Source organism: Macaca nemestrina, chromosome 11 (genome assembly GCF_043159975.1).
Source record: "Macaca nemestrina isolate mMacNem1 chromosome 11, mMacNem.hap1, whole genome shotgun sequence".
Taxonomy (NCBI): Eukaryota; Metazoa; Chordata; class Mammalia; order Primates; family Cercopithecidae; genus Macaca; species Macaca nemestrina.
Window position 1 is genome coordinate 76,488,568 of NC_092135.1, and position 15,041 is coordinate 76,503,608.

The 15,041-nt window shown below is 41.2% G+C and overlaps 1 protein-coding gene across 10 annotated transcripts in view; it reads right to left on the reverse strand.

The window, feature by feature from the left end:
- The window catches only part of LOC105468968 (titin), a 272,665-nt gene that overhangs the window by 18,720 nt on the left and 238,904 nt on the right, over positions 1-15,041 (reverse strand). For all 10 annotated transcript variants that reach the window (XM_071073842.1, XM_071073841.1, XM_071073840.1 and 7 more), the window contains 18 exons: positions 14,593-14,889; positions 13,900-14,487; positions 13,506-13,808; positions 13,096-13,392; positions 11,115-11,402; positions 10,703-11,002; positions 10,164-10,466; positions 9,752-10,057; positions 7,879-9,645; positions 7,221-7,514; positions 6,246-6,533; positions 5,830-6,129; positions 3,667-5,733; positions 3,263-3,565; positions 2,860-3,165; positions 2,472-2,762; positions 2,080-2,376; positions 1,651-1,956 (listed from right to left, as the gene is read on the reverse strand). In XM_071073842.1, coding sequence (XP_070929943.1) covers positions 1,651-1,956; positions 2,080-2,376; positions 2,472-2,762; positions 2,860-3,165; positions 3,263-3,565; positions 3,667-5,733; positions 5,830-6,129; positions 6,246-6,533; positions 7,221-7,514; positions 7,879-9,645; positions 9,752-10,057; positions 10,164-10,466; positions 10,703-11,002; positions 11,115-11,402; positions 13,096-13,392; positions 13,506-13,808; positions 13,900-14,487; positions 14,593-14,889 — 8,901 coding nt within the window. The remainder of the gene's footprint in view (positions 1-1,650; positions 1,957-2,079; positions 2,377-2,471; positions 2,763-2,859; positions 3,166-3,262; positions 3,566-3,666; positions 5,734-5,829; positions 6,130-6,245; positions 6,534-7,220; positions 7,515-7,878; positions 9,646-9,751; positions 10,058-10,163; positions 10,467-10,702; positions 11,003-11,114; positions 11,403-13,095; positions 13,393-13,505; positions 13,809-13,899; positions 14,488-14,592; positions 14,890-15,041) is intronic.

Consider the following 15,041-nt stretch of genomic DNA (forward strand, 5'->3'; position numbering starts at 1 on the left):
TAGCTTCACTGTGTATTCTCCGTTAGCTAAGCTCATTACTTAAAGTACCCATTCTTAGGGACTTTCCTTTAGTTGCTTATCTTTCACTGGGTTAGTATCTCTTGCCACCAATACATTTCTAATGAATACAGGAATTGGTTTCCTCAATGTAGGGAAAAGAAAGGGAGATCAGATTGTTACTGTGTCTATGTATAAAGGGAAGACATAAGAAACCCCATTTTGACCTGTATTCTGAACAATTGCTTTGCCCTGAGATTCTGTTAATCTGTAACTTTGCCCCAACCTTGAGCTCACAGAAACAAGGGTTGTATGGAATCAAGGTTGAAGGGATCTAGGGCTGTGCAGGATGTGCCTTGTTAACAAAATGTTTACAGGCAGTATGCTTGGTAAAAGTTATCGCCATTCTTCAGTCTTGATAAACCAGGGGCACAATGCATTGTGGAAAGCGGCAGGGACCTCTGCCCTGGAAAGCCGGATATTGTCCAAGGTTTCTCCCCATGTGATAGTCTGAAATATGGCCTCGTGGGATGGGAAAGACTTGACCATCCCCCAGTCCAACACCCGTGAAGGGTCTGTGCTGAGGAGGATTAGTAAAAGAGGAAGGCCTCTTGCAGTTGAGATAGAGGAAGCCACTGTCTCCTGCTTGCCCCTGGGAACCGAATGTCTCGGTATAAAACCCGGTTGTACATTTGTTCACTTCTGAGATAGGAGAAAAACCACCCTATAGCAGGAGGCGAGACATGTTGGCAGCAGTGCTGCTTTGTTATTCTTTACTCCACTGAGATGTTTGGGCGGAGAAAAACAAATCTGACCTACATGCACATCCAGGCATAGTACCTCCCCTTGAACTTAATTATGACATAGATTCTTTTGCTCACATGTTTTTTTGCTGACCTTCTCGTTATTATCACCCTGCTCTCCTACCGCATTCCTCTTGCTTAGATAGTGAAAAATAATAATCAATAAAAACTGAGGGAACTCAGAGACCGGTGCCGGTGCAGGTCCTCCATATGCTGAGTGCTGGTCACCTGGACCCACTTTTCTTTCTCTATAATTTGTCTCTGTGTCTTATTTCTTTTCTCAGTCTCTTGTCCCGTCTGATGAGAAATACCCACAGGTGTGGAGGGGCTGGCCCCCTTCATCTCAACTTCCCCAGTTCAGTCCCAGTGACTATTCCTTTATAGTTCTTGGACTCAGACTCTGTAAAAGGATTTGCCACTTACTTTTGAAGCTCTTATGACAATTATTTTGTCAGTAACTTATGAAACCACTAGAAACTGTATGTTCCTGCTAAACCTCTTCTTAAAAGGAGTTTTGCCATTTTTCTTTTCAGTTGTTACAGTACAATGGTACAATGCATTTTTCTCTAAGGAAAATTTATGAAATAGATTCTTTTCATATTGATAGTAGAATATTTTTCCATTAATTGGAAAATGCTGTAACAATTTTTAGCAATTCTAATTGCTAACTTAACAGATGTAGTAGTTAAAATGTTCTCTGACTTAAGCTATATTTATGATCATGTGAATAAGCATATGCTTTTCTAGACCATTCATACATTCTACAAATTCTTAGAATTTGTATGTTGGAAAATTATCTGTCATATAGTTTTGAGGAGCATTGTATTTATGTATAATTCTTGGAGCTCACATGATGGTTCTCTGCATGAGATGAAGTTGGAAGCTTCGCTGGGCTCACTGTTACCAGCTGCATTCACTGCAGTCACTCGGAACTGGTAATCACAACCCTCCATCAGGCTCGTCACCTTCAGCCTGGTATCATACACGACGTAGTCTTTGTTGACACGTGTCCAGCGCAGGCTCTTCTTCTCACGTTTGTCTACTAGGTAGTTGCTGATTTCATTGCCACCATCAGATTCAGGTTTTGTCCACTGAATGATGATATGCTCTTTGCCAGTCCCAACTTCTTCAGGTATGCCAGGTGGTGATGGAATAGCTGTTTATGAAAACAAGGATGATTAGAATTGCACAAAATTACTATTAATAAGACTGCCCTTCTCCCTCCTCCCCCGATTCTATTACATTTCAACTGTCAAATTGTTTGAGTGTTAATACTCACTGAATGAGTTTCTGGCTACAATTGGCTCTGATTCAACAGGCACACCAGGGCCATATTTGTTTACTGCCCTCACTCGGAATATGTACTCATTGTTCTTGATGAGCCTGGTAACGACATAGGATAGGGTTGGGCATTCGCCTTCAACAATCACCCAGTTGAGCCTGCTAGTCTCGCGTCTTTCCACGATGTAGTGAGTGATTTCTGCTCCTCCGTCTTCCTGAGGAAGGCTCCAGGCTAAAGTGCACTTCTCCTCTGTTACTCTACTGACGGTGAGCTTTCCACATGGGCCAGGGGAATCTGAAACAGGTGTAATGACAAGCCATGATGAAGATCATTCTTTCTGCCCACACTAGAAAATGCTATATAAATGTGAGAACATTTGACATGCTTACCAAGCACTTTGACCATGACAGACACGGCCTTGGTCCCGCTGGCGTTTTTCACTGTTAAAGTGTATTTTCCAGTGTCACTCCTGTCACAGAACTTGATCACAGCAGTTGCTCGTTTGCCAGTATACTGCAAAGAGACTTTTTCACAGAGATCTAGCTCCTTGTCTCCTTTGGTCCAGATAATTTTGGGTTCAGGTTTGCCACCAACTGCAGCATCCAGAACAAGATCAGAACCTGCTCTGATGGTAACCAGATCACCCTGTAATCGGGCATCCAGTTCGGCTTTGGGTGGAGCTGTCAGTAGGCAAAACAGATATGAATGAATATCTGAGAGTTTATTTTCACATAAATTGTGATAATTTTAAAAAGGAGAATGTTGACTATTTCCTACCGTATTCATCTCGGCAAGTGACAGGGCCTGTAGATTCAGACCCTTTGCTAATTACGCCTGCTGCATTCTTGGCTAACACACGGAACTCATAAGTGTCTCCTTCACTGAGAGCAGTCACGGTGAAGAAATTGTCAGATACAATGGTATAGTTGCACTTCAGCCAGCGACCGTCTCCTACCTCACTGACTGGCTTACGCTCTATGATGTAGCCCACAACCTTGCTGCCTCCATCATACACTGGGGCAGACCAAATCAGTGATACTGTTGATCTTGTGACATCTGTCACCTCTGGTCTGCCTGGTGCATCTAGAAGGGATGCAAAAATAAGGTTAAAATATACCACTCTGAGTTCTACTAGAATCAGTAATAATAAACAAATATGCCCTTAAATTGTGATACATACCAACTGGATTTTGAGCCATTATAGGTCTTGAAGCTTCGCTGGCCTTGCTAACACCTGCAGCATTGAGTGCATAAGTTCTGAACTGATATTCCAGTCCTTCTACTAAACCAGTTACTTTGTAGTTGCACTCTAAGCATGGCACTTTGTTTTCTTTCACCCAAAGAATTGTGTTACGTTCTTTCTTCTCAACCCAGTAGCCAACGATTTTACTGCCACCATCGTGGTAGGGTTCTTCCCAACGAATAGACATGGCATTGGCAGACACATGATAGACCTCAGGTCTGGTAGGAGCACTTGGTGGGACTAAATATAAACAAAGGTATTAAGTATGAATACAATTTTATAAAACTCAGGGGAAACATTTAATAACAGAGACTTTGAAATAGGATTTTTATTTTTCTTACCAAATGGATGTTCAGCAACTATTGGTGCTGATTCTAGAGGTTTGCTGACACCAAATCTGTTCTCTGAACTGACACGGAAAGAATATTCCATGTATTTTGTGAGATGAGTGACTTTAATTTGAGTGCGCTTGACACTGGAATTGACAAGATGCCAAGCTGTTGTACCCGATTCACGCTTTTCAACTATGTAATTAGTAATTTCAGTGCCTCCATCATCTTTAGGTTCTCCCCATGACAGGACACACGATTCAGCCGAGACAGATGAGACCTCAATGGGGCCGGTTACTGGACCTGGCCTTCCAATGACCACAACTGTGATGGTAAATGTTTTAACACCAGCTGTATTTTCCAGAGTCAAGAAGTATCTTCCAGAGTCACCTCTCATGCTGTCCTTTACAGTCAGGGTGGTCCTGTCTTTTGTTGTTGTAATGCTCACTCGATCCGTCTCTTTAAGTCTCATTTCTTCCAGTTTCCATGTTACTTTGGGGGCGGGACGACCACTGATTGGTACGTCAATGGTAAATGGGCTTCCTGCTTTGCAAGTTATAAGCTGATTGGTAATTCCAGTGAGGTCAGCAGTGGGCTCGATTTGAGGCTCCTTAATGATGACAGAAGAGAAGGCTTCCCTGGGTTCACTGTAGCCAGCATCATTCTTGGCCTTCACACGGAATTCATATTCAGTGTTCTCAACAAGACGCTCTACTGTGAAAGTCAGCTGTTTGGTGTGACCAGCTTCAACCCAGAAGTCAGATCCCTTTTGTCTCATTTCAAGCAGGTAGCCAGTGATCCGGCTGCCTCCATCGTGCTCAGGTTTAAGCCAAGCTAAGACTGCAGAGGATTTGCTAGTATCAACAACATCAAGTCTTCTAGGTGGAGCAGGCTGTTCTGTGGCTACAATTGGTTCTGGCATTTCATAGGGCTCACCAACACCATACTCATTTACTGCAGAAACACGGAAATAGTATGGAACACCTTCTGCCAGGTCACCGACCTTGAGGATCTGTCGAGTGCATTTTTCACTGATAACCTGCCAACTCCGGCGACTTGCCTCTCGTTTCTCTACCACATAGTGATGGATTCGGGCACCACCATCAAGAAGGGGGGCATCCCACATCAATGTAGCCGATCCCCGGGTCACATCTTTGAAGGTAATTGGGCCGGGCGGGCCTGGAGTGTCTAGCACTTTTACGGTGAATGTGATCGACTTACTACCACTGTTGTTTTCCACAGTAAGGGTATATTTCCCTGCATCATTTCTGTTGCAGTTTTCCACAGTGAGGGTGCTGAAGGAGTCTGTTGTATGGATATCAGCCCGAAGGCTAAGGTTAGAGTCTGGTTTGCTCCACACAGCTGTAGGAGTAGGTCTACCTTGGTAGGCAATGAAGAGGCGAATACTGGCCCCAGCTCTAACAATATGAGTCTGTTTGAAGTTTGCATCTATGTCTAACTCAGGAGCTGTTAACCGGTCAACTGCTTTAATTGTGCCGGTCACTTCACAGCTGTCTCCTTTTCCAGCACCATTGATAGCACTAACTCGGAATTTGTATTCTTCACCTGCTTGTAGATCGGTGACGGTATATCTTGTTTTCACGCATGCCTCTGCATTCACCTTGTGCCAGTCTCCTAAGTCGGCCTTGCACATTTCAATAATGTACCCAATTATTTCCATGCCGCCATCAAACACTGGTTTGGACCATTCTAAGCTCACAGTTGTCTTTGATGTGTCTGTTACTTTGACCACTGCAGGAGGACCTGGTGGGTTGACGGGCTCTCTACATTTAATGAGTCTCGAGATGCCACTTGCAGGTCCGACTCCTGCAGCATTTTCAGCCATGACATGGAATTCATACTCATTGCCTTCTGTCAGACCGGTGACTTTGAATCTTGTTTCGGAGATTGGTCGTTTACTGATCACTTTTACCCATCTTGTGCTTTTCTTTTCTCTTCTTTCAAGGATATACTGTTGAATTTCACTGCCACCATCTGATTCTGGCCTTGCCCATGTCAGGGTAATGCTGTTGCCTGTTACGTTGCTAGGTTCTGGAGTGCCAGGGGCATCAGGAACAGCTGTAAAACAAAAACAAAACCCCAAATCAATTAGATACATTTGCTTGGAAGGTTAATCTTTTGACATAGTACCACTTAGCAAAAATGCAAACTTACTGTATTGTATTTGAGCAACCACTGGATCAGAATCAAGTGGCCTGCCAACACCAAACTTGTTAACTGCAGAAACACGGAATTGGTATTCATTGCCGTTTATTAGTTTAATGGCAGTGTAACTTTGGGCTTCACATTTATCCTCAATTAGTGCCCAAGCAAGTCTGCTGGTTTCCCGTTTTTCAATGATGTAGTGGGTTATGGGAGCACAACCGTCGTTGAGTGGAGCATCCCACCACAGAGTCATCTTCTCCCCAGTAATATTGGTGAATCTTATTGGCCCAACTACTTTTCCTGGTGTATCTGTAAGAAAAAGTTTCTAGAGTTAGTTTCTTTTTCCTTGTCCATTAAAACACAACTAGGCATGTCTCTAATCCAAGTTCATAAATTGTAACATTAAGAAGCTATTTTAAAAGTACCTTGTACTTTCACTTTAATTTCTGCTTTTGCAGAACCAGATGCATTTTTGGCTTCCACTGTATATATACCACGATGGTCCCGAGTAGCATCTCTAACAAATAGGCTGGTGGATCCAAGGACATCGGTTATTTCCATATTCATCCTCTTTTCGATTTCCACTCCATCTTTGAACCAAGTTACTCGAGGCACTGGTCTTCCTTGTACCAAAGCTTTAATTCTAAGGCTCTCTCCAGACTTAATAATGAGACCATCAAAGTACTCAGGACCAAACTCTACTATTGGTGGAACTATAAGAGGAAGAGAAATACTGTGTATTAGTTTGGCTTAATAAAAACAAAAGAAATATATATTTTTCAGTAGTGCCATATCACAAGGCCTGGAAGAGTAATGACTTGTACTGTGCTACCAAAGGCTATTTTGAAAGTAGGATTGATAATTGAGAATTTGGACTATGGGGTTAGATATTTGCCTATTATTATTCGCTTTGTAATGCCTGTCATGTTTTTAATTTTGCATTGCTGTTTGTAAAAAGAAAAGTGAAACATTTACAGATCATTTACTTTGCTGCACAAACAAGTTCTTTTAAGAGGCCATTAGCTGCATTCAAGCAAGGGAATGATTGTATTGTTGGATGTATGTTGTATTTTAATAACTTCAGTGAAGATGGACAGTTATCCTTGAGAACCTTTTTTCTTTATTTACTGTAAGTGGCGAAAATTACAAAGCTAAAAACTCATTCCAACTTGCTGCATGCTCTTTACGTGGGAATGGAGTGAAATAATAGACATGGTAAAAATAATTGATGCCAATTACTTTTTTCTTCTTTTCATCTGAAAGGTAGAAAGACATAATTCATTCACTTAGCAACTTCGGGTAATTTGTTTCTGTTCCCATTTTACAGGCCAGAGGCCAAATGTGGTTTTTAAAAATGTGAATGCGCTTAGTCTCATTGGAAATAAGTTGTAAATGCTTACCATTTTCATCTCTTGTCATAATAATGCCAGAAGACTGTGAGGGCGGGCTTATAGTTCCAACAGCATTTCTTGCAATTATTCTGAACTCATAGCGATCCCCAGGACTGAGTCCTGTAACTGTGTACTGACATTCACTGACGTCAGTAAAGTTGCATCTCACCCAGCGTTCATTTCCTTGCCGTTTCTCAATGCTATAGGCCACAATCTTACTGCCTCCATCACGCAATGGTGGGTTCCATTTAAGTGTGATGGTTTCCCGGGTGACATCAATGTAGTCAGGAGTGCCAGGTGGGTCTAAAATATTATAAGGAAGGTAAATGCATCATTACATTTGTAACCAGGTCTTAATCATCCATGGAAAAAAATAAAATTATTCAATAATTTTAATAAATAAAATTTTTATAATAAATAATTTATTCAATCTCCCAAACTCATTTTGGTCATTAATTTCAACTTTCCATTTCATAGTCTTTAAAATGAACTTCAAATTAGTTTATTAGACTGATTTAAAATCATTCCTCTTGCTTTACATCACCAGTTCTCTAGTGACAAGAAGATATGTAAGAAGGTGATACAGAGAAGAAAAGCATTCTTTGATATATTTGTTTCTAATATGTTCAGTTGTTAAACTAAATGTATTTGAATAATAATCACTTACCTACTGGAGAAACAGCTAAGGTAAATTTGCTTGGGTCACTAGGTGAGCTTAGGCCAGCAGAATTTTCAGCATATACACGGAATTGGTAATCCAGACCTTCTACCAGTCCAGTAGCTCTATATTCTCTTCCAGAGATTGGTGATGTATTAACTTTTTGCCAGAGGATGCTATTTCTTTCTTTCTTTTCAACGTGGAATCCAGTAACTTCTGAACCACCATCATAAACTGGAGCATCCCAAGTTAGTGACATGCCATCAGAAGTCACATTGTATATAACTGGCTTTCCTGGGGGACCAGGAATCCTGAACTGGTGTTTTGCCACAATAATGTTTGAGACAAGTGGTTGGCTGACTCCGTATCTGTTTTCTGCCCTCACTCTAAACTGGTACTCAGCGTCTTTGACTAGATTAGGAACTTTGAAAGTCGTCCTGGCAACACTTGAACACACCATCTTCCAATTAGTTTGTGAAGTTTCCCGCTTCTCGATGCTGTAACAAGTAATTTCTCCTCCTCCATCATCTTCAGGTACATCCCATGACAGGATGACACTATCAGCCTTGATTTCATCAAATCGAATGGGTCCTTTGGGTTTTGATGGTGGGCCAAGGGTGATGACTGTAATGGGGACTGCATTTCTACACACTGCATTATCAAGAATAACAGTGTATTTTCCTCCATGCTCCTTCTTGGCATTCTTAATACTCAAAGTAATTTTGTTTTCGGTTTTACTGAAACGAACAAATTCACTTTCTTTCAGTGGCAAGCCATCTTTCAGCCAACTGATGGATGGTTTGGGCTTTCCTTTATAAGGTAATTCAAGGTGCACATTGTGCCCAATTCTCACAGTGACTTGTGCCCCAGGGATATCTGACAGGTCAACTTCAGGCGTAATAATAAGTTCTTTCACTGTAATTGGCCCAATAGTGACAGGATCACTCAGTCCTTTCTCATTTTTGGCAAACACTCTGAACTCCAGGACTGACTGCTCCTTAAGTTGGCTAACCTCAATTTCACATGTCTTACTTATGCCAGCGTGGGACCATGTCTGTTCACCTTTACCTTTCCTTTCTACAACATATTCTGTGATGACGCTACCACCATCAAAGTCAGGTTTGGTCCAGCTGAGGATGACAGATGTCTTTGTTGAGTCTTTCATTGAGAGATCACGTATAGGAGCTGGTACTTCAGCAGCCTTCACTGGCTCCGTAGTTTCACAGGGTTCCCCAATTCCAATTTCATTTTCTGCAAGAACTCTGAAGAAGAATGGAGTCTTCTCTGACAACTCTGTTAGCTTGAAGGATGTGCTAGAACATTTGTGTGACACGACAGACCATGTTCTCTTGGTGGCATCTCTCTTTTCAATTACGTAATTAATTATTGGAGATCCTCCATCGATGAGAGGAGGATCCCAGAGCAAAGTGACTGTGCCTTGAGAAACATGTTTAACCTGTAGTTTCTGGCAGGCAGCTGGTGTGTCAAGCACTTTAACACTCACAGTTGAAGACTTAGGTTCACCAACTCCGTTTTCTATTGTGAGAATATATTTTCCTGTATCATTGCGAGTAACTTGAGGAATGGTGAGTAATGAAGATGAATCAGTGTTTTCAATGCTGTATCTGGCATCACTGCCAATATTCTTCTCATCTTTTCTCCACGTGACAGTAGGTGGAGGTCTACCTTTAAAGGGAATCAGCACTTGTACATCTTCACCAGCTTTGGCAATAACAGAAGTTCTGAGAGCCACATCCAGGTCAATCTCTGGTGCCTCTGTAGGCATAAAATGGATATATACAGTGAATTTTAAAAGTAAAAAACAAGTGATTTCCTGGAAGTATGCTTATAAAAAAACATAATCACACCAGTAGGTACATACCAAGTATATCTTTAGCTTGTACAGGTTCAGTCATTTCTATAGGTTCTCCTTGTCCAGCACAGTTTACAGCAGATACCCGGAAGTAGTAATTGACTCCAGGTTTCAGGTTGGATACCACATATTCTGTAGTTCTGACCTCTCCTTTGGTAGAGACAATAGTCCATTCCTCTTCCTCTCCTTGTCTCATTTCAACAACATACCCAGTAACAGCACTGCCCCCATCATAGACAGGCTTACTCCAGCCAAGGGTGATGGATGACTTGGTTGAATCTGCAATTCTTATCTTAGCAGGCGGACCTGGAGGATCTGGAATGGCCATTCACAATAAAATAATTACACAATCATGTATAATTTAGTCACACAGGCAAATTTAGAAGACACAGGTGAAGATGCTGCAGGTATGAGCACTTACCAATAGGATCAGCAGCTTTGTAGAATTCAGATGGTTCAGAAAATGGACCCTGTCCAGCAGCATTTACAGCACAAACTCTGTATTGATAGTCACTGTTTTCTGTGAGTCCTGTTACTTTTTGTCTGGTGTCACGGATAGTCTCTTTTAGTACTTTAAACCATCCTAGACTCTTCTTATCTCGTTTTTCAAGGAAATAGCCACTTACATCACTACCACCATCTGCAATTGGCCTGCTCCATACAACAGTCATCGAATTCTTGGTAATCTTTGTCACTTCTGGTATGCCTGGTGGCCCAGGTGTGACTATTTAGAAAGGAGAGGAAAACAAGGTACAAGAATCAACATTACTGATAAATTGTACCTTTGATGTTCACATTCTTTCCAAGAATATTAATTTTATTTTTTACATTTTTCACCTTGTGAAAAGGATGGTAATGAGACAGGTGTTATACAAAAGAAAATTAAAGCATATGCACAGGTTAACATAGTTTATTTTTAAATTTTTTATATTTCAATTTTCTAATGAAATCATGTCTCACCAAATGCGTTCTTGGCTACAACGGAATCAGATTCCAGTGGCTCGCCAATTCCATATTTGTTGACGGCTCGGACCCGGAAGATATATTCATTTCCTTTGATAATTTTGGTGGTTGTAATGATGCACTCTTCCAAATGTTCAGACACCATAGACCACACAACGCGGCTTGTCTCACGCTTTTCCACAATGTAGTGGGTGATTTTTGCACCACCATCATCAGCTGGAGGCCGCCAGAGAATGGTGATCTTTTCAGCAGTTACAGTCTTAAATTCAATTGGTCCACTAGGTGGGCCCGGTTTGTCTATCAATGAAAGGACAAAACACAATGTTAGTACTTCTTTAAAGCCTACTTACTCAAAATTACTAAGCTTTAGGCAAATGTAATATGACAGTGGTCTGTATTCAGCGCCTACCAAGGATCTGTACTCTGATGGTGGCGGAGGCTGAGCCCATGGCATTCCTTAGTTTTAATTCATAGCATCCACTATTAAGGCGATCGGCATCTTTGATGAGTATAGATGCGAGGTCCGTGGTATTTTCGACACAAACCAGTGCATTGGTTTGTAATTCTTTATCATCTTTATACCACTCAATTGTAGGCGCAGGTTTGCCAGAAATGCCAGCTCTGAGCCTCACAGATGTACCTGCTCTGTATTTGACAACTTCTGTATATTCTAGAGGCAAATCAATTACAGGACCACCTGCAAGAAAAACAGATGAGAAATATTTAAAATATTATAAGGATGGAAAAAAATAGTTGCACCAACCTTAAAGTAAGGTCATTGGCCGTTATTAAATTATACACACACCCCGTCATTATAATTCTATGCAATTATTATTTAAAAATCAAAAATTTATAGGCCACTCTTCTATCTCAGATGGGGTAGAAAGACTGTGAGTTGTGCAGGGACTTAAGCACCTTTTACATGTGTTTTAAAGTCCATTAGTTGCTTTATTCCAGTGATGAAATGGGATATGATAGTGAGAACATCATGGAAGAAGCTGTTAAACATTTTCTTTCACTTTAGCTTTTTTTTCCTTTTCTTCTAAGCACCTCCTATTCTTTTTCTTTTTCCTTCCCAGTTCACTGATATCCAGGTGTGGATGGTTCATGTCAGACCCCTAAAGTCTGAATTCTCTACCCACAGAACTACATACTCACTGGACAGATTTTCTGCCATGTTGTTTGGAATGATCAAGAAAGAGAACTAAATTTGACTTGCTTCATACTCTCATAAACACTGATGCAGTATCCACAAAGCCTGATTCATAAAGAAAGAACAGCCCTGAGATTCTCAGCATGAAGATGGGAGTGGATACTTTTGCCCAGACACTATAGTGGCTCAATTTTCTCTTAGCGATTGGAGATCTTTTAGGAAAAGTGTCACAGGATACCTGACTCTCATGACGTTTTAATTTTCAAAACATTGTTGAGTTGAATGTGCCACTTATTTTCCAGAATGGTGAAGAATATGCATTTTGGACTAACCATGATAGAGAGGGCTCTGAAGTCTGTCTGTTTGAATTCCCACTCCATCCCTAACAGGGAAGTTACAGAAGCACTCTCAGCCTCGGTTTCCCTTCTATAAGATGGCTAATATGAGGGCTATGAGAACTAAGGGAAAGAATTCATGAAAATTAATAAATGTTAGCTGCTGCTAATACTATCATCATCAAAGTCTGTGTTTAGGCCAGGTGTGGTGGCTCACACCTGTAATCCCAACACTTTGGGAGGCCGAGGTGGGTGGATCACCTGAGGTCAGGAGGTTGAGACCAGCCTGGCCAACATGGTGAAACTCCGTCCCTACTAAAAATACAAAAAATTAGCTGGGTGTGGTGGGGCATGCCTGTAATCCCAGCTACTCAGGTGGCTGAGGCATGAGAATCGTTTGAGCCCAGGAGGCGGAGGTTGCAGTGAGCCAAGACCGTACCACTGCACTCCAGCCTGGGCGACAGAGTGAGACTCTGTCTCAAAAAAACAAAAAAACAAAAAAACAAAACAAAAAAAACCCACCAAAAACGAAGTCTCTGTTTAGTCTGTGGCCTATTTAAAAGCAATATTCTCTAGGAACTCAACCATGGTTTAATTATTGACTCTGATAATTTAAAATAGAATGAAAGCGCCAACTCGTACAATCAAACAATCATAAAAGGTTGAAGTTGGAAAGGCCCGTAGATATCCTGAGGTCTAAATCTCTCACTTTACAGTCAAGTCAAGAGGGCTGGAAAGGTATTTAAGGAATTTTCCTCAGACTCCCAGCTAGTTCATAAGTTCTTCCAAAAACCTCATTAAGGCACAGAATAAAAGTTATTCTATATATCAGAACTAGGAAAAGGTACGGGGAAATACTGAGTTAAACAGCTATTGTGATTCAAAGTGCTAAGCATGCTTACCATAAGAATCGATGCAAGTAATGGGCCCTACAGCCTCAGATGGATTGCTAATGGAACCAACAGCATTCCTAGCAAAGACACGGAATTCATACTGGGAATTCTGAGTCAAGCCAGAGATGGTGAATTGAGTTTCAGTAACATTGGTGAAGCTGGCCTTGGTCCATCTGCCATCTGGAAGGTCACGTCTTTCAACAATGTAGCCTGTAATCTTGCTACCTCCATCAAAAGCTGGTTGTTGCCACGAAAGGCTGACAGAGTTCTTTGAAATATCAGTGATACGAACATTTCTTGGGGGTTCTGTGGTAATAAGAGAAGCAGATTAGCGGCACTTATATCATAATATCTGGCTTCGCAGAAGTAAGATTTGCATTTCTGTTATCAGAACTGCCCTTCCCATGACAAATACATACCACAAGCATCAATTGCCAAGACTGGTTCAGAAGGATGGCTGGGTTTTCCAACTCCAGCAGCATTTTCTGCATACACCCTGAATTCATAAATAAGTCCAGCACTGATTGTTGTGACTTTGAAGTGAGTTGTGCGGATGACCAGTTTGTTGGCTTTTTGCCATAAAATACTGTTTCTGTCTTTCATTTCCAGGTGATAGCCTATGACTGCACTGCCTCCATTTGACACTGGTTCATGCCAGCCCACAGTGATGCTTTCTCGAGTAACATTAGTGACCCATGGTGTAGATGGTGGTCCAGGCGTTGCTACAAAAAGAGAAATCCTATAGATTAGTACAGATAATAACACATTTATGGTAAAAGAAAACCTGGATCTTTGAAAAGTTGGACAACTTACTGTATGGTAGTTTGACAGTCACACAAGCTGAATCTATGTGATCACTGATGCCAAAGCGGTTTTCTGCCTTGATGCGGAATTGGTATTCTTCTCCTGTGGTCAGTTTCATGACTTTCATCATGGTTCTTGCAACTGTTGCAGACACTTCAGTCCATACTGCAGTACTGGTTTCTCTTTTAAGTAGAATGTAGTTGGTAACTTGACTTCCACCATCATACTTAGGTGGCTCCCACTTGAGAGTCACACTTTCTTCAGTTATATCACTAATAACGACAGGGCCAGTTGGAGGACCAGGCCTGTCCAGCACAACAATGTTAATGAAAGCTTTGGCTGTACCACTGGAGTTGGCAGCAGTGATCTCATATTTCCCAGCATCAGCTGTAACACTTTCTTTGAGATTGATGGTCAGGTTCTCAGCAGTAATTTCGGTATTAAATCTCATGGTTGCCTTCACGGGGACACCATCTCTTGATAAGGTCACTTTGGGAAGTGGTTTTCCAGAGATTGGAATGTCAACTTTAAGGTTTGAACCAGCTCTAACATATACGGTGTGACTTGGGAAATTCTTCATATCAATTTCAGGTGGTTCTGAAAAATGAGTACAGAAAGTGGAAGTGAAAAAGGGTTTCTGAAAATTAACATAAATCAATGCAAATAATTTCAAATTTTGCTTCTACACAAAATTAGACATACCTAGTTGCTCCTTAATAAGAACGGGAAGCAGAAGCTCTCTCGGGTCACTCAGGCCAGCTTGATTTTCAGCAAACACCCGGAAAAAGTATTCAGAATTCTCCCTCAGACCAGAAACAACGTGATGGGTTGACTTTGCCACTGCACATTTAACCCAGTTTTTCTGTCCTTTTTCTAGTGCTTCAACAACATAGTGTACAATTCTGCTTCCGCCATCATGTTCAGGCTTCAGCCAGGTCAGGGAAACACTGTCTTTGGATGTACTTGTTACTCCAAGTTTTTCAGGTGGGCTTGGTTTTTCTAAGAAAACAAGCATCAAAAGAAAGTGAATAATTATTACAACTTTTTAAATGTGCATTCTTCATGTATCGTCAAAAGAAAACTTTTAAATGAAGACCATATTTTTACTTTGATTTTAGTCTTCCTTCCTTTTTGCATGACCCATTTTGCTT